Source organism: Chrysochloris asiatica, unplaced genomic scaffold (assembly GCF_000296735.1).
Source record: "Chrysochloris asiatica unplaced genomic scaffold, ChrAsi1.0 scaffold00050, whole genome shotgun sequence".
Taxonomy (NCBI): domain Eukaryota; kingdom Metazoa; phylum Chordata; class Mammalia; order Afrosoricida; family Chrysochloridae; genus Chrysochloris; species Chrysochloris asiatica.
Genome location: NW_006408568.1, coordinates 6,216,009 through 6,234,945, shown reverse-complemented (window position 1 = coordinate 6,234,945; position 18,937 = coordinate 6,216,009). Strand labels below are relative to the sequence as shown.

The 18,937-nt window shown below is 47.6% G+C and overlaps 1 protein-coding gene across 3 annotated transcripts in view; it reads left to right on the top strand.

Annotated features, from left to right (window-relative positions):
• Window positions 1-12,452, top strand: part of TEAD4 (TEA domain family member 4) — an 82,974-nt gene extending 70,522 nt beyond the window's left edge. Inside the window, exons 10-12 of one of the 3 annotated variants that reach the window (XM_006862685.1) lie at window positions 10,117-10,257; window positions 11,908-12,060; window positions 12,149-12,452. In XM_006862685.1, the coding sequence (XP_006862747.1) occupies window positions 10,117-10,257; window positions 11,908-12,060; window positions 12,149-12,262 (408 nt within the window). In that variant the 3' untranslated portion in view covers window positions 12,263-12,452. The remainder of the gene's footprint in view (window positions 1-10,116; window positions 10,258-11,907; window positions 12,061-12,148) is intronic. The other 2 variants (XM_006862687.1, XM_006862686.1) reach the window with 2 other exon arrangements.
• Window positions 12,453-18,937: the final 6,485 nt, after the last annotated feature.

Below are 18,937 nucleotides of genomic sequence, written 5' to 3'. Positions count from 1 at the left end.
GGATTGGTTCATAAGTACAGGTTGTGTATAAGTCAGATGTTTGTAACCTGGGGACTACCTGTACTAGAAACCGGCTTACAAGAGACACTGAGGGGTAGGTGAAAAACCACCATAGATTCCCAGTTACCCAAGTCTTTATGGGAATGGCAAATCTTGTATTGGTCTCAGGGCCAGGGGCAGGGCAGCTAGTCCTCAAAAACTCTTTTCCAAGGAATGTTGGGCTGGACTGGGCTTGGAGAAGGCGGGAAGTGTGAGGTTAGGGTGGGTTGTCCAGCTAATCCTGCTTCCAGCGCCAGTGTGCCCCAAAAGAAACTCCCACCTAATTTTTCAAATGGCTCAATCCATAAACATGGCCTCTGCTCCCCTCCGTAGCTCACCCTTGGGCACAAGCTCCATTAGGAGCCTTGCTTTAAGACCAAGAGGCACAGCCTCTGCTGTGGGAGCTTAAGGCAAACTAGGGATGTAGAGAAAAGAGGTAAGTGCAAACTAAGGGAGCGCAGGCAGTTCTGGCTCTGAGAGGAGAGCCTGGAATATTCTCAGTTCAGTGGCCCCAGAGCTCAGGAGGTTCCGCCCACATTCCTTTTCTCAGGCCTTTCCAGTTCTGTTCACACCCAGGAGACAGCCCTGAAGACTCCTTTTAATGCCTCTTGCTTAGAAGTTCTTATTCTTTATTTGGCCCCAGAATACTTAGATAAACTGAAAGCTTTACTTTTCTTAGAAAGATGAACATTCACACAAAGATTTATATCTAATTCCAGGCAGTCTGCAGGCTAGGAACAAAATTGTAGCCTAGCTCTCATCTACAGTTCATCCCGGGGGTCTGGCTATCTCCTTTTAACAGAAGAGGAAAGAGCTGGAAAGGAGACCCAGGGCTCCTGATGTATGAGACGTTTAGTTTTCTCACTCTGCAGTCCAGCTTGTTCTGTGGGCAGGATGGAAGTTGAAGTATTGATAAATTCCATGGGCAAAATATTGAACTATGCAGGGAGCATCAGCAGAAGATGGAAGGAACTCAGAGTCACTGTACCAAAAAGAATTGGTCGATGTTCAGTCATTTCAATCATTCAATCATTTCAAAACCCAGAGATGTTGAAGGATGAATTCCAACTTGTACGGAAGGCATTGGCAAAATACTAGGCTGCTGGAATTAACAAAATACCAATGGAAATATTTCATTATACTGACACAGCCCTAGAAGCACTCACTTGTCTGTGAAATTTGGAAGACAGCTACCTGGCCAGTTGACTGGAAGAGATCCATATTTGTGTCCATTCCAAAGAAAGATGATCTAACAGAATGTATAAATTATCAAATAATGTCATTCATTAATTACATTAATTGTTATCATCAATAATTTCATTTTACTTGGGTCTACAGTCAACACTCATTAAGGCAGCAGTAAAGAAATTGAATGACATACTGATCAGGCAAATTTGCTGCAGAGAAACTCTTTTTTTTTAAAGTGTTAAAGAGCAAAGATGTCATTTTGAGAACTAAAGTATGCCTGACCCAAGCCATGGTATTTTCAATTGCCTCACATGCTGGATAATAATGAGGACCAGAGAAGAATCAGTGCATTTAAACTACGATGTTGACAAAGAATATTGAATATACCATGGGCTGCCAGAGAATGAACAAATCTGTTTTGGAAGACGTATGGCCAGATTGCTTCTTGAAGTGTCAATGGTAAGACATCATTTCTCCTACTTTGGATATGTCAGAAAGAACCAGTCCCTAGAAAATGACATCATGCTTGGTAAGGTGAAGGGTCAGCAATAAAGAGGAAGCCCCTCAGTGAGATGCTTGCCACAGTGGCAGCAGCAGTAGGCTCCAACATTGCAGTCGTGGGGAATGATGCAGAACCAGGCTGTGCTTTGTTGTACGTAGCATCGCTTTGAGTCATAACCAGCTGGACGGTAGCAAACAACAACAAGAAATACATGTTTCTAGGGTTGAGACTTATCTGTGGTGTCACAGACGGCAGCCGATCAGGCATGGAGAAATGAAAGGCTATGGACTTTGTCAGACTTGTGTCAAGTTGAAATTGCGTTTGGCTGGAGGGAATCCTTTAAGTAGGAGAAGCAGGATGAAAATGGTATTTGGCAACATGTTGGCATCTAGACCTTAAAAGTGCTTGAACAAGGGTGCGACATGGCCAGAACAAGGGTGCGACATGGCCAGAGTTGTGCTTAGTTGGATGTAAATCAGTCATCCAGACTGGCTAGGGATCTGAGTAGAAGCAACTAGGAGACAGCTGGAATGTAGGCTGAGTAAGAGACCTCAGCCTCTTTGGAACATCAGTTACAAAGTTTTGCTTCGTCTATTCTACTTTTTTTCAGGAAGGGCTTAAGTCTCTCACCTCCTTTTTTTCTCTCTGTACTCTTCCAGCCATGGACATGGGAATTGGCAACAAAAAATAGACTTCGCTGTGAACCACCTATTAACATTGCCACTGTGCCACCAGTAACAGCAACTCCTTATTCCTGTAGTATCTTAGGAGGTTCCTGGCCTCCTCATTGTCAGGGCACTGGGCGGAAGCCTACACCTTCTCTTGAGCACACTTCTATACACACACACACACACAACACACTTGCCCAAGCTTAGCCCTCCCTTAAGGAAGCTGCTTGGGTGAGGTCATTTAAAATTCTTTTTCTTTCTTTTTTCAGTTGTAATTTGGGTGGAGATTTACAGAGCGAATTGGTTTTCCATTTAACAATTTATACACATTTGTTTTGTGACATTGATTGCATTTCCCATGGTGTAATAGCACTCTACCCACTTCCTCCCTGTGTTTACTATTTCCATTCCTTCTTGCCTTCTGAGTTTTTTCCCTAGGGAAATGCTGCCCTTTTCACTTTCATATGGTTGAGTCCATATCCCCTGGTGGTGGTACTTACCTTATAGGCCTGTCGGTTGACTGAAGGTTGAACCACAAGAGTGAGTTCCGTTCTAGCCCTAAGGGCTATGTAAGAGCCGTAGTCTTGCAGGTTCCATCAGTCTCTGTCAGACCGGTTAGTCTTGTTTTTTTCTCTCTCTTTTTTTTTTTCTCTTCCACTCTATCCAGAACCTCCTAGTATGATCCTTTCAGAGTAGTCAGCAGTGGTAGCTAGGCACCATCTTAGTTCGTCTCGTCTCATGGTTGTGAAAACAGAAGTTCTTGTGGTTTACTTAGTCCTTTAGACTAATTGTTATCATGCATCCTTGAATGTCTTCACACTTCTTTGTGCCAGATGGGGAGAGACCAATAATGGTACTTAGCTGGTGCTTACAAGCGTTTTCTTTTTTTAAAACCCATCTTGTTAGAGAATGACAGCAAGTAAACCCATCTTGTTCACCATTTGTGTACCTCAGTTTAGGGTGGGCTTGACTGGTGTTGACTGCTGTCTATCATTGATCAGGTGGCATAGCAGCTGATATTAGCTATTGCCCAGTGGGTAGGGCTACAGAGGGTACGGTTGTGGCTGGGCTGTGTGGGCATAGTTGTTTTCTCCTGTCAGGTTGGAAAGAAACACCCCTCCCACCCATCACACACACACAAGAAAACAAAACAATAAACAAACAAGGAAACAACAATGAAGAGAGAAAATAATAGAAAAAAAGAACAGGCAGTAACCAGAAAAAAATGAATATAATAACTATAGAGACAAAAAAGGGACAGGAAATTGAGCTATTGAATAGAAAAATAAGAGAGAACATAAAATAAATAAATGCTTAGAAAACCTGGGAGAAGGAAAATGAAGAGAGAGTAAAGAATAGTAGAGAAAAATCAAAGGGGTATGAAGGGAAATAAGGAACAGAAGAAAAGAAAGAAAAACTAAAGTGGAGATACAGAGGATAAAATTCAAGTGACTGGAAAGAGAAGAATAAACAAAAACAAACAACAAAAGGGAAAAAACAAACAAACCGCCAAACAAAAAACTATAGCTGTTAGACCGGGAGAGGAGAAAACTGGGGGGTTCCTACAAGCCGAGGAGTTGAGGGAGGTGGGTGTGGGAAGGATGTGACAGCGGAGTTCCTGGCCCTAGATGGAGGTTCCTATAGGCCTCAATGTTATTTTGTTCAGGGCACTCAACCCAGAAGTATTTTGTGGAGGCCCTTGATGGAGTTGGTTTCAGTGTCTGTTAGAACCACAGGGCAACTGGGAACTGGGTGATTGGTTAAATAAATACTGATCTGATGATTCAGGGTTCGTGGGTCTAGAGCCAATCCCACTTGAATCCAGGCCCTCAAAGTGGTATAGCGCCCCCCGCCGCGCCCCCCCCCCCAACCGCATTGCTTTGCACTCTGGAAGAGCGGGTGCTGCACCTGGGATGGATGACCTGGGATGGATGAGGGTGGGAAATGGCAACACCTCTAGTGACCTGGGGAGCGTAGGGAAAAAGAAGGAATCACACCTTCTCTGTCGCCTGTTTGGATCTGCTCTGCCAGGCCTTCTTCTGTTGCCAAAGCTGCTGACAAGATGATCTCAGTGCTCTGACTGACCATTCACCAATCAGTCTCCCTCTCTCACAGTCCCTGCTCAGTTTCTTCCCCCACCTCTCTAATCTTTCTTGTGAAATTCAGAGTTCCAGAATTTTCATCTGTTTTGTTTCATTTGGTCTCTCGTATCTTTGTTGTAGACGGTCTGTATAGTGTGCCTGTCTAGTCTGCCATGTTGCCGCAAGTCCCTTCTCTCTACTTACAATCTTTTAAGGCCAGGGGATTTATGACTCTTTCCCAACACTGACTCAGAAACCCTGAGGGCACTATTTGGGGTCAAAGGGAGACTTGGTTGGCAGTAGCAGGAGATGCCTTCAATAGGAGCTCTATGGATGAGGGGCCTAGTGATCTGGTCCTATAAAGATTACAGACAGTGCTGTGGATCGGTTCTACTCTGTAACACATTGGAGTGAGTTGGAATCAACTGGACGGCAGTGGGCTTAGGTTGGGGTTTTTGCCATGGGAGGAGTAGTTGTCATCTTTTAGCTAGTTTTCATTAGTTCCTACCTTTGTTTAGCTGATAATAACCTGTATTCTCGTTGCCACACTCTAGAGGTGGGTCGTTTTAGCCTTATATCTCACAAACAGTGAAACCTGAGGCAGGGCCTAGCTTTGAGATGTCCAGCAAGGGTGAGATTTTTTTTCCTGTCATCATCCCTATTCTATATACATTTTATACAGTCCTGGTGTGGTGCTGTGGGTTTATGCGCTGGACTGCAAAGTCAGTTTGAACTGCAAGGTTGGTGGTTGAAGCTCATCAGACACTCCTCAGAAACGCAATAGAGGGTCACTATGGATCAGAACCAACTCAAGGGCACTTAACAACAGTGGATAGCTTCATTCTGCAGAGGGGAGACTGAGGCACAGAGAGGTTAAATAGTTTGCTATAGGTCACCCAATTCATAGTAGGTGAACTAGGAATTCAGACCCGGACCCCAGACTGCTTGGAATCTTTGGCAGTAAATCATCTTCCCTTGCAATGTATATTGGCCCCCTTTGCTCAAGGTGCTGACGCTCCCCCCACTCCTGTTGGAGAAAGTTTTTGGGTGTCTAAGAAAGGACCCTAAGCTCCTGATGAGTAGCAGATAGTGTTAGCCTGAAGAGAGCCAAGTGGACCCTAACTGTGGCATCAGTGTGACTGGGCAGTTGGCTTCTTGGGTTTTCTTGACCTGAGACTTCCCTTCTAGGATATGGGAGAGTCACCCTGCTTGGAGATTAAAGTTAGCAGGTAGGGAGGAAGAACTTGAATGTCTTTCTCCAACCTTGCTCAGTGCCCATGACATCGAATAATTGGAGGTGGATTGATGGGGGGAAGAAGGGTAGGTGAGGACAGTCAATGTTGAGGATTAGGCTGGTGGCACGTAGCCTGCTGGGCTTTAACGCTCCGGCCGTCTGCCACGTGCACCATGCTTGTACGTGTGAACCCTGTGGGACCTTCTGTGTCCAGAAGCTCATGTTCTGTGGGGAGAATCCAGACTGCATCTCAGGTTCCTGGGCTAGTACCACAGTGCAGGGATGAGCACTAGGCTACATGCGGGGCCCTCTCTGCATATCTAGGGAGAACCTTCTCATAGTGAGAGGCGTGCGTGACATCCCACTGAAAGTCATTGTTTTGACTGTTAGTGTGTGGCAGTACTTCAGAGCTGCACACCTGTCGGGACGTTTCAGGAGAGCTGAGTGTGCTGAGACTGTACTCCATCTGGTGAATACTGAGAGGCCGAAGCCCCTGGAAGCATCAGAGGGCAGGGGACTGCTGGACACTAAAGGCCATCAACTGCAGTCAGTGCACTGGGAATGTTGGGTGGAGCCTGGGAGAGTGCTCCAGACCTTCCTCCCCTCCCTGCAGGCTCTTCCCTTCTGGGCCCTGACATTTCTTCCAGGCACATACCAGCACATGACAATGAATCTGAGCCCCTCCGGGCCCCCACACCCGCCTGCAGCTGTCCCAGCTCATCTGTCAGTCACCCGATCCCCCACACCTGTTCCAAGCACAGCCTGTGAAGCTGCCCACCCGCACGCACAGCTATGAATAGGGTGGAGGGGGGGGGCCTGGGGGCATTCAGAGGGCAGGTGGGGGACCTCATTGGATAATAGGAGGGACAGCAAAGGAGAGAGGCAAAGCTTGTTTTGAGGGTAAATATAAGGGTAGACAGGAAATGCCATAAATTTAGCTGTGGGACGGGATGCGGTTGTATAAGAGGGGCTTCAAAAATGTTCATGGAAAAAGAACATTATCTTGTCATTCCATTTTTCCACGAACTTTTTGAAGCCTGCTTGTGATGAGAAGAATCAGGCCTGAGGACAACAGCCTGGATGAGAAGAATCAGGCCTGAGGACAACAACTGTCCTTGTGGCCAGTGTTGCCTGGATGTGTACAGTTCTGGGCCCAAATTGGGACCCCTCCTTGTGGGTCCCTTGATCTCTCCTAGACCACCAGCTCCGTTATTCCACTCGCTCCCCAAAGTTACAAATTCCTTGAGAGCAGATACAGTTCCTCAACCTCCCTGAGCCCTCACTGTCTCTAGCAATGTTGAGCTGGGACTGGTGAAGTGTGTGGTTGAGTGACTAGAAGGCCAGCAGAGTGTTAGGTGGTGACAAGACCCGGGAGTGTATTTGAGATAGGGCAGAGCTGGGGTGCCCTGCACTCTCAGGGTAAGTGGGAGGTTGTAGATACCTCCTCTTTTTCTGCCTCTTCTTGGTGACCAAGGGACCTGCACTCTTCACACCCAGCGCCATCCAGAGGTCAGAGGTTGAACAGCAATGTGACCTGCACAGGGCATTTTGCCAAAACCCTGGCGAGACAGGAGGAACGTATCTTGGTTCGTACCTCCAAGAAGCTTACTCTCTGGAGGGGTCAAGGACATCTGAACAGATAATTACAACACAGAGATTTAAAGAGGCCTGTACAAATCACTATAGGGGTCTTGGGGGCAGGGGAGCATTGTGGCTGGCCAGCGAGGTGTTTGTATGTATCCTTCCCAAGCTTGAAGCACAACATTCTCTTAGATGCTGCAGGAAGAAACATTTTCCTTGAATAGCTATGCCACTGAAGTGTAATCCTCCACAGTACGTCAATATTGCTTAGGATGGAGGTAAGGAATCAGAGAGTCAACTTAAAGAGACCATTAGGTTCATAGACAACACGTGTGGCTGATGTGGCATTAATCAGAAGAGACCTGAGGAGATAAAGCCTGAGATGTCATCGCTTCATGTTCCGGCCTTGCCTCTTGGTGCCATGTGTTAAGGCTCTGGCCTTCCCAGGAGACAGGGCTTTCTATAGCCAGCCATAGCCAAGATCTCTGCCCTGTGCTGCTAGCCTTTACATATCCTAAGCACATAAACTGTCCCCCAGCCCCTTTTTAGGAACTAGCCTGTCTGTAACACTTGGTCTCCTAGGAGGAGCACGTGGTTTTGTAGGGAAAAAAAACCAGGAACTGGTTCTCGTTCATTCTGTATTTAACAGCAAGACCTTGAATCTCTCATCAAAAAACTAAAAACCAGTGCTCTGGAGTCGGCTCCGACTGATGGCGACCCCAGGTGTGTCAGAGTAGAATTGGGCTCCATCTGGTTTTCAGGGGCTGATTTTGTTGGAAGTAAACCAATAGGCTGTTCTCCTGAGACGCCTCTGAGTAGACCAAAGCTTCCAACCTTTCTCTTAGCAACCTGGTAGGTTAATTGTTTGTTTCCCCCATACTCCGGAGCTAGTTACAGTCAAACTGTGGTTAATTCCCAGTCCTTTTTTTTCCCCCTTTCCCATCTTAATGGCCTCATTAAAACCAATCCAGAGCACATTAAACGTGTCATTCTGTTTCAGCTATGGAAGCAGGTTTTTATTCCTGATCTTATAAGTAATCCATCCTTATTCTGATCTATAGCCTGCTTTCTCCCCCCCCCCCCCGCACACACACACACACACACACTCAACAATATGTCATCGTCATTCTACAATAGAAAATAGAAGCCCTGGTCAACATTTTGTGTGTGTGGGCACATATAGTATTCTATTTTATCATAAAACAATGCCCATCCCTCTGCCAGTTGAGAGAACATTCGTTCTCTGAAATAATGGCTGAGCTCCCGCTAAGGGCCCAGTGATAAAACTGCCTGGTGCCTGACTGAAAGATGCCAATACTTGATCTTTCTGCAGAAGAGCCCGTTGTGTCAGATTCTTTATCCTGGTCTGGAGTTCCCATTTATAGGGCTGCATCCTACTCCCTGGGTGGTACAAAAAGTTAAATGCTCCACTAGTGTGGCGCTGGAGGATCAGCACTGGATTGAGAACCACAAGGTTGACGGTTCAAACCTGCCTGCTGTTCCTCAGAAACCCTACACAGGGTTGCTATGAGTTGGAACCAACTCAATGACGCTTAACAACAACAACAACACTAGCCAAAAGGTTGGTTGTTCAAGCCCATGTATAGGTACCTCAGATGATAGGCCTGGTGTTCTGCTTCTGAAGTCACAGGCTTCAGTGGAGCAGTCCTACTCTGTACATACGGCATGGTCACCGTGAATCGGAATGCAGTCGATGGCAGTCCAGTGTGATAATGATTCAGGACTGGTTGTGTGGGTGGGAGAAGAGGCTTAACTTTGAGAATAAAGCCTTTGGAAATCCATCTGTGCATTTCCTCTGAGTTCTAAGTGGCTCTGTTAGCAGCTCTGACTCAGCTGGGATAACTGTGGGGGAGGGACTTCAGTCCGATGGGTGAGGGTCCTTAAATAGTGTAAAGTTTCAAAAATACAACTCCGGCCTCAGAGTCACTGCGGTACCTACATCTCACATCTTCCGTTTCCTTGGTTGGAAGGAGACAGGTTGCATTGAGACAGGCTTTGATTTGGGCTTGGGATGGGTCACTTATCCACCATGTGACCTACGACAAGCCACAGAGAGCCTCATCGGTAACAAGGAGGCGGAGGTTCTACATCATCAGAGTGTTACTCCATCTTTTTCTAAGGGTGAATCACTGAGGGTAAAATCCACATCAGCCCAACATGCTGCCCTCTAGCTCTGCATATTTAGAGGCATGTTTAGGGTATGGTGAGAAGCACAGGAGACGGGGTGAAGGGCCTCATAAGCTAGGCCAGGGATTGAGAGTGGTACCACGTGGCAAAGGGGCTCGATGATAGGCCTTTAAGCCAGAGCAATGCAATCAGATTTCTATGGAGAAAGACCTCAGAGCCGCTAGAGAATGAACCAAAGGAAGACAAAACTGGTGCGAGGAAGACTAGTGTGGAGACTGTTAAAGATGCAGAAAAATCAAGGCTGGCTGGACTCAGAAATGTTACAGAGATGAGATGAGAGGCAAGTCCCCAGAAACATTTCTAAATTGGCAGTCTAGTGACCAGCTGGACCAGAGGCTGAGCTGTGGACAGTAAGTGTGTTGGCATTTGAATGGACAGCAGGGGCTTGAACAAATGCAGGTCATAATGTTTTCTTTTTCTAGTGACTGGGGAACACAGCCTGATAAATATCCCAGGTGTGGCGTGGTGAAAAAGTGGAAACGTTCCAAGTTCTTTGTAGGTCCTTCTGATTTCTCCACAGCCCAAGACCCAGAGGCCTGCTTGACTTCGTTCCTCCAAGGGGGCCACTGCTGATATAGCTAACCACTTCCTCGGCTCCCTCATGTCTCCCTCCAGGCAGACCTCAACACCAACATGGAAGACGAAAGTAGCTCCTTCTACGGGGTCTCCAGCCAGTATGAAAGTCCCGAGAACATGATTATCACCTGCTCCACCAAGGTCTGCTCTTTCGGCAAGCAGGTGGTGGAGAAAGTTGAGGTAGGCAGCCACCTGGTGGGTGAAGGGTCGAGGCCTATGGTGTTCTTCTCTAGCGCTCCTCTGAGAACAGGTCTGCTCTGAGGAGCTGCATCAGAGGTGGCCTCGCTGCAGCTTCCGTCTGCTTTCAGGAAGCGTGACCTCTAGTTGCTGGACCATCTGCCAACCTCCTCGTAGCTCCTTCCTCTGTTAGTGCTGTGTGCTTCATTCATGTCCCCTTAGAACCATGGCCTTGACCAGCCACCCAGGGCTATTACTCAACACCCCAGGCTGGGAGTCATCTTCTGAGCCCCTCCGTACAGGAATCCACTTGTCCTCTCTCATAGACCGGGTCCTCAAGAGATTTTCCAAGCCTTTCATTCCACAACAGAGACCCAGAGAGAAGACACACAACACAGCTAACTCCTGGTCTCTGCCTCTTTTTCTTTCGAACCCAACTCACTTTCTGTTCCAGGAATGCTAAAAAGTGTTCCTCTCTCCATTTATTTGTGTGTGTGAGTGTACCAAAAAGATCTTGTATTGTTGACAGTCACAAAATTCCCCCTCCTAATTCCTCCTGGTCAATGGCAGTGGCAGTTAGTAGTTCAGACAGTCCAGGGTTTGAGTTCCAGCTTCCCTACTTTCTGGCTGTTGGAGGGGTGGGGAGTAGGCTAGGTAAAATCCTCCATTTAACCCTAAATGGGTAACAGGTTATGCTTGTTATTCACAAATGCAGACCCCTGAAGTATTGTTCTGGTCCCACTGTGTAGTGGGAGTGATTAGAAGATGGGACCAGATTCAGCATGCAAGAAATGTAAGAAATGATACCGAGAGCTCTGGTCTGCCCTTCGCCCAGTTGTCCCCAGTGAGAACTATAGCAGTGCTATCATGCAATGTCAGCCAGGAAGTTTGCATCAGTACAATCCACCAATCTTACTCTGATTTCACCAGTTTCACATGCACTTGTGTGTGTGTGTGTGTGGTTGTGTGTGATTACCATCAGAGACAGTTCCATCACAAGGGTCCCTTCAGCTGTCCTCATGTTATTTCAGTGTGCCATCAGGATAGAGAGCCACCACTCTGTCCCATCTCCCCTATGGCCACCACTCTTCTGTCTCTTTGGGCTCTACTTCCCCAAACCCAGTTTCTGTTTGTCACCAATATTGTCGTTGTTAAGTGCCGTCGAGTTGGTTCCTACCCACAGCGCTCCTGTGTAGGTTTCCAAGGAGCAGCTTGTAGTTCAACCAACTTTGCAGTCCAACGCATTAGGCCACAGCACTATACCAGCACTCCTGTCACCAATGTAGACGTGACTAAACCAAACCCAAACCCACTGCCATCAAATCGATTCTGACTCATGGCGACCCAGCATAAGAGCTCCAAATCTCTATGGGAGCAGAGAGTCTCATCTTTCTTTCTCCCATGGAGCGGCTGGTGGGTTTGAACTGCTCATCTTGTAGTTAGCAGCCCAATGCCTAACACACAGCTCTAGCAGGATTCCTATGAAGGAGAATATCTACCAACATAAAAGGGTGCCTCTGTTCTCAGGGCCGGTAGGCCTCCTGCCTCTTCCCACTTACAGTGACTGGGTCGTGGAGTTTCTCCATGGAGTTAGGCCTGGGCTGGAGGTAGTCGAATGGATTCTAAGCCCCCGCTGTTCCCCTGGGTCCACAGACAGAGTACGCCCGCTATGAGAATGGCCACTACTCATACCGCATCCACCGGTCCCCACTCTGTGAGTATATGATCAACTTCATCCACAAGCTGAAGCACCTGCCCGAGAAATACATGATGAACAGTGTGCTGGAGAACTTCACCATCCTGCAGGTGTGTGGGCCCAGGAGGGGCTGGGACATGACAGGCAGATAGAGCACATGGGGTGCCCACTTCTGAGACCTCTTTTTCTCATCTGCAGGTAGTCACCAACAGAGACACACAGGAGACCTTGCTGTGCATTGCCTATGTCTTTGAGGTGTCAGCCAGTGAGCACGGGGCTCAGCACCACATCTACCGGCTGGTGAAGGAGTAGACTTGGGTGGTAGGGAGGGGAGAGACGTGCAGGAAATGGGGACATGGGGAGGGGACCTGCAGGGACAGCCTCAAGAAATGCCAAGTGAGTTGAGAGGAAAGGTCTAGACTCTGCCTCCCGACAAAGAAACTGTGCCTGAACCTGCAGTGCCCCACCCCAAATAAACCCAACATGCTGTGTATTTTCAGAAGACCTGGTCTGGCTGTCTGAGCCGGGGGAGGGACTGGGAGCCAGGTTGGGGAGAAGGGCGGGGCTCGTCGGTGCCAGCTCTGAAACTCAAGATGTGATGGTCTCTTCTACCACTGCTGCTCCAGCCCCTGGCCACTCTGGGAGACCTGAGGAAGACACATGGACTCGTCATTCTGTTTGTCTTGTGTATGCACCCACAGCTGCTTGCATATGAAGGCATCTGCTCACCTGAAACCTTCTGTGGCCATACCCCAGGACAGCCAGCTTGAGGAGTTGGATTTTAGGTGCAGAAGTGACAGGTTGTTGTGAATATTAGAAGGGGAAACAGAACTCTGTAGTTGTGATTCTTGTCCAATGGGCATGGAGCCCACAGCCTGCGTTTGCTTGATGGTGGCCATGTTGGCAAGTTGGGGATTAGTCCTGGCCCAAAGACTCCAAGGCAGGGAGAGTAGGGGTGATGATGCTGATGCCAGACCAAGGTCGCTTCTTGCAGCATCCTTGTGGTGATGAAAGCCAAGGACATGGATCAAAGGTCTGTGGTGGGCCAGTGGTTTCCGAACCTTTAGCTTCTGACATTCTGAGTCTAACCTTAAAATCTCTCCCAACCAATATGCCTCCCTGGATCCCACGCCAGACAGTTTTGCTCCCTCCACAAAGGGCAGCGTCTGCACTCTATTAGAATGAATGAAGAGAAGGGTAGAACCCACTCTGGGGCCAGAGTTAACTTACTATAATGGGGTTCTGTTATTTAATTCTTCTAAGCTTTGGGTTTTGGCCATCCTGGTGCCAGTCGTAGAATTCCTGGCAAATTTCTGAACCTGTCTGAGCCTTCGTACCAAAGTGGAAAGACAACAGCAACTACATTAAAAGGCCTTAGTGGGTGTGGTTGGGGGAGAATATAAAGTGCCCAGTGCAGGAGACTCATCAGAGGCCTGGGCCTGACTCTTTGCTGCCACCTAGTGGCTCTTTGGCATCTTCCTTGATAACCAGCCTTCAACATGGCAACCCCATTTGAGTCAGAGTAGACCTGTGCACCATAGGATTTTCAGTGGTTGATATTTTAGATGCGCATCATCAGATCTTTCTTCGAAGGCATCTCTGGGTCGACTTGAACCTCCAACCTTTTGATTAGCAGCTGAATACATTAACCTTTTGAACCACTCAGGGACTCGATCTTCTCTGATAGGAACCTCAATTCCAGTAGCAGGGAGCAAAACTCTAACCCAGAAGTGTGTGCCTAGCACTTTGGGTGATAGTATATGAGAATTTAGAAATGCTAAGACAACAGCATCCAAGAGGTGTTACAGAGCGGCAGTGAAAGCAAGGACTTGAGTCAGATTACAAGGATTGGAATCCGAGGGCTCTGCTACTGACTTAACAGTGTGACTTTGAAATGAGTTACTTCGTTTCACAGCCTTGGTTTTCCCATCTGTATTGCAATGGTACCTACCTCATATGTAGAGTACTTAGCACAGTGCCAAGTTCATACATGTGTTCAATAAATATAAGCTATTAGTAACGTTAGAGGAATGTCGTCTCATTTCCAGTTGGAAGACTGGTAAGTGGACTGGGCTAATCCTCAGCAACAGGAATTCAGAGATGGGAGCGATCAAGGGTGGGGGCTAGAGAAGAAGTTGCACTTGGGGAGCTGGCCCTTACAGGCTGGCAACATTTAGGTTAGCTCGCAGGAGGTCCCTGCATCATTCCAGATGGGAAAACAAACAGGCTTTCGTGTCCTCCCAGCTCGGTGGGCCAGCACTCCCTCTCACCGGAAAGGAGCTTTAACCACACACCTCTGGGGTTCAGGGCCTCTGCTAGACCTGCACTGCACTGCACTGCATACCTCCCCATCTGTGGAGACTGTGCTCCCAACCAGCAGGCATGGCACCCCGGTCACTTGGACTGACTTCTTGTGTGGAAGGCATGTTCTTGAGTATCCGTGTGTGAGTCTGTGGTGGGGTAAGGCCCCACCCCTTACCTATCCCCATCACAGCCCCTGCCTCCCTTCAAGTTTGACTGACCACAAAGCATAGTGAGACTTAGGTGGGACAAGTACAGTGCAGCTGTCCGGCCCAGGTGTCAGCTGTGAGTTTTCCCTTCCCCTCCCTGTGAACTAACCTCAGCTGCCTACAGGAGTGTTACCTGCGTACAGCTGCAAATCCCAGGCCAGTCAGCTGGAGACAATGGCAGTTTTAGGTGTAGTGTGGACCGTGACACTCGGGGTAAATGGGAAGACTGGTATGGGCCACCTACCCACCAGCCTCCTCTGGCAATTCCCAGTGCTCTTCCTGCCTCCAGTTACTCTTGAGTTACTGTTCCCAGCACATCCTTCCTACCTCTTGGCTTTGGCACTGCTTGTTCTGTTGGCTGGTAGTATTCTTTACTCTTCTCATAGAGAAGGACTTGCCATGCCTGATGTCCCATTAGAGCACTTTCTACATGCCTCCTGAGCAGTGGTATCCCCATGATCTCTTAGGATCTTCGCAGCAACATGGTAGGGAGGTCCTATGCTACCCCTATTCTAAAGAAGAGGACAGTAGACAAGCAGAGGCCAATTAATTGGCTTGGATTCATGTACTAACTTATTCACTTAACACTTTCTTTAAACTTATGCTTTGTGCAAGGCATTGGGACTTGTATCAGTGACTGAGACAGTATCAAGCAGGCAAGCAAATAAATGCAGATAATGGTGAGTGTAAGAGTGGCTGGGAATACTACTTTAGTGGTGTAAGGAAGGCCTGTCTGAGCTGGTGGCATTGGAGTGAAACATGAAAGATAAGAAAGACCAACATGGGCAGGGGGAAGGAAAGTTATCGCAAGTGGAGAGAATGGCGAGTCCTAGAAGCAGGAAGGTGACTGATGTGTCCCAGGTGCAGAACAGAGGCCAGCGTGTCTCAAATATGGGGAGAGAAATGCATTGGGTACGTTGTTGAGGCAGGCAGGGGCTAGCTTGTGTACTCCATGATAAGAAATCAGACTTTTATTTAGTGTGATGGAAAGTTCTTAGAGTATTTTCAGCAAAAGAATGTAAGTATTTAAAAACAAGTCATTTCCAGCTGCCGTGGACTACAGAAAAGCAAGTGTAATTGTCCGCTTCTGAATCTGTCTCCTGCTAGGTCAAGATTATCAGTTTCTGATACTTTGGAAACTGGACACCCTGTCTGAAACCCCACAGGGGCTCAGTACACGTTTGATGAAGGAATGGACATGTTCAAGGCAGGGAGATGCAGATCATTGGTCTCTGTGAGGTGAGTGAAGGGCCTGCGCCTTGCCCTCAGCATAGAGAGCTGTCCCAGCTTGTGACACAGTCTAGGGTTGGTTAGTAGGCCGCACCATCCAGGAGGGGCCAGGAAAAACAGACTGCTGGTGTCATGGGGTCAGGCTGACTGAGCAGGCTGTGCTCCGGGTTCACCACTTGGCTGTCACAGACTGAGACAGTCGACTTCATGAGAGAATCTGCTAGGAGTTTGGTGTGGGGGTATGTGTAGACATGGACTGTGCCCTCTCAGGCCTGAGACCAGTAGTTAGGAGCATGGGAGTTGGCTTTGCTTGGAGCCTCCCACATACTGTGTGCGCTTGGTTCAGATAGCCTCCCGCTCTCCTGGCCTGTGAGATTCAGAGACTTGTAGGCTGTGTGGTGAAGGAAGCTGGGGGTAGAAGAGCTCATTGCTTGTACACTGGGGTGGTGACAGCAGGGATCAGGGGCTGTGTGTGGTCTGAGGCTCCGCTGGCCAGCCATTGCTCTCCAGGTTACCCCTGAGTGAAGAGGAGGAGTGCAAGGTAGAGTAGAGATGTGTCTGATTTTACCTCAGGGGCAGTCATCCCCAGTGGTCACCATGTTTGACCCCTTCTTCACATCTGTTATGTTAACTTTAAGAATGAAAGGGAGAATTAAATCTGACCACCTACAAGTTGTGTGACCTAGGGTGAATGATTTTTCTTCTAGAACCTTACTAACCTCATTTGTGAAATGGGAAGGAAATAGTTTTGATTTCAGAGTTTTGGGAGGAAGAAAGTATTGGGGTCCTATAATGCTCCCATGGCAATATCAAACACTACACAATGTGCACAGTGCACATAGGAAACTAATGCATGAGGGAGTTGCAGGGTTTTAAAAAATCAATATAGTGTGCATTGTTTGTGTAAAAATACAGTGTATAAAGCATAGCTAACTGGTGTGGCACTGTAGGATAAGCACTAGACTGCTAACCTCAAGATCAGTGGTTCATATCCACCAACTCGATGGCACTTAACAACAACTCCCGATAAGTGCTCAGAAAATGTGAATGACTTACCACATCTCACCCTTGTGACACAGATGCTTACACGCTTGTTTTTAGAGGAAAAACCCCTGTAGTTTCAGCCAATGAAGACAAGGAAGCAGCTTCAGGTCTCATTGGTTAGTATGTACACCCACCGTGGTTTTCAACTTTCATCCCAGTCCTGGTATCAGAAACAGGGAGGGAAGTGTTTTCAATTGGGAAACCAGTTTGGTTGCCTGTTAGGCTAAGAAAGAAACTCCAGAGAAGGGTCTGGAAAGAGGGCAGGACAAATGGAGGCTAAAGTTCTCTGAATAAGAAGCAATCAGGAATGTGGTATCTGTTTGACTTCCTGAGAGAGGAGAGGTCCAGGTCTCATCATAGAGGGTTGGAGCCCAGTGGGTGGGAACAGCTAAGTGGCTGTAAACTCATGGATGTCTAACACATAAAGTGTTTTGTATTTTTGTGATGTAACCCCCACCATCTCTCCAACTCTTCAGTAAAATCTGATACATACATAAAGGCCTTTGTGCAGGTGCTTTCTTTATGTGGAAATGAAGGGTTCCATACCTCAGCAGCAGCAGCCCGATGACAGTCACTGAGATGAGACCGCCGTAAACTGAGTAAGTCTGAACAAACAGGCCCTGAGGCCACCATAAGTGGAGCTGCTCGCCTCTAGCCCAGGTCTTCAGGGTGGTGGTTCCCACATGGGATAAGGTTAAAGCCAGTATCCTTGGACTCTCAAGTGCCTTGGCAGCCATCTGGGTTTTATATAAACCCCTGTTGTTTGATACCATCAAGTTGATTGACTCCATGTGACTCTATGTGACAGAGTAGAAATGCCCTTGAGGGATTTCCTGTCTGTTGTCATCTTTATGAAAGGAGATTACCACGTCTCTGCCCTATGGAGCTCTCCCGTGTAGGTTTGAACCACAAATCTTTCTGTTAACAATTGAGCATTTAACCAATGTGCCACCACAGCTTCTTATAAACCATCTCCTATCAGTGACTCTGGAAGGATGTTCAACAGGTTACCCAGAGGGTATAACTTTTTTTTTAGGTTGATATATATATATTTTTAAAGTTTTTATTGTGAGGTTTACATGGGAGAACATCAGCTTTGCACTCATCTTATTGTATTTGGTTTCATTGCAATGATTACAGTCCCCTCCATGCATCATCAAATAACCAAAGGGTACACTACACAGGCCTGCCCCCCGGTCTCCAGCACACAGCCCTTCTCCCTCCCTGAGTCCTGTGTCCCCAGCTGTTCCATCTGTCCAGTCATCATCTCTGTCTCCATCCCTGGAGTCACTACCTCTATGGGTAGGGTCCCCATCACCTGATGGTCCCAGAGACCTCCGCTCCTGGGCTGCAAAATCAATCACTCTCCTCCTTTAGTCAAAAAACATCAACCTCGTTCTTCCTATCACGGGCTGACTCCTTTTGGCTCGTGGGTCTCAGGGACCCAAAAACTGAGTCGTTTTTTGTGCCCCAGAGGCTGTGCCCGGTGGCTTTGCTGCTGTCACCATGTCACAAAACGAATATATTGAGTTACACTGTAAGCGCTATGGATATCATTTGGATTATCATGAGAAAAAGAGAAAGAAGGAAAGTCGAGAGGCTCATGAACGTTCGAAGAAGGCCATAAAGATGATTGGTCTGACAGCAAAGCTCTACCATAAACAGCGCCATGCTGAGAAAATGCAAATGAAAAAGACTATCAAGATGCATGAAAAGAGAAACACCAAACAAAAGAATGATGAGAAGACTCCACAAGGAGCAGTACCTGCCTATCTGCTGGACAGAGAGGGGCAGTCCCGAGCGAAAGTACTCTCCAATATGATTAAACAAAAATGAAAGGAGAAAGTGGGAAAATGGGAAGTCCCTCTGCCCAAAGTCTGTGCCCAGGGAGAAACAGAAGTATTAAAAGTTATTCGGACAGGAAAGAGAAAAAAGAAAGCATGGAAAAGATGGTTACCAAAGTCTGCTTCGTTGGAGATGGCTTTACATGAAAACCACCTAAATACGAAAGATTCATCAGACCAATGGGCTCACGTAACACATCCTGAGCTTAAAGCCACCTTCTGCTTACCGATACTTGGTATGAAGAAGAATCCCTCATCACCGCTCTATACATCTCTGGGTGTGATCACCAAAGGGACTGTCACTGAAGTGAACGTGAGCCAGCTGGGCCTGGTGACACAAGGAGGCAAGGTTATCTGGG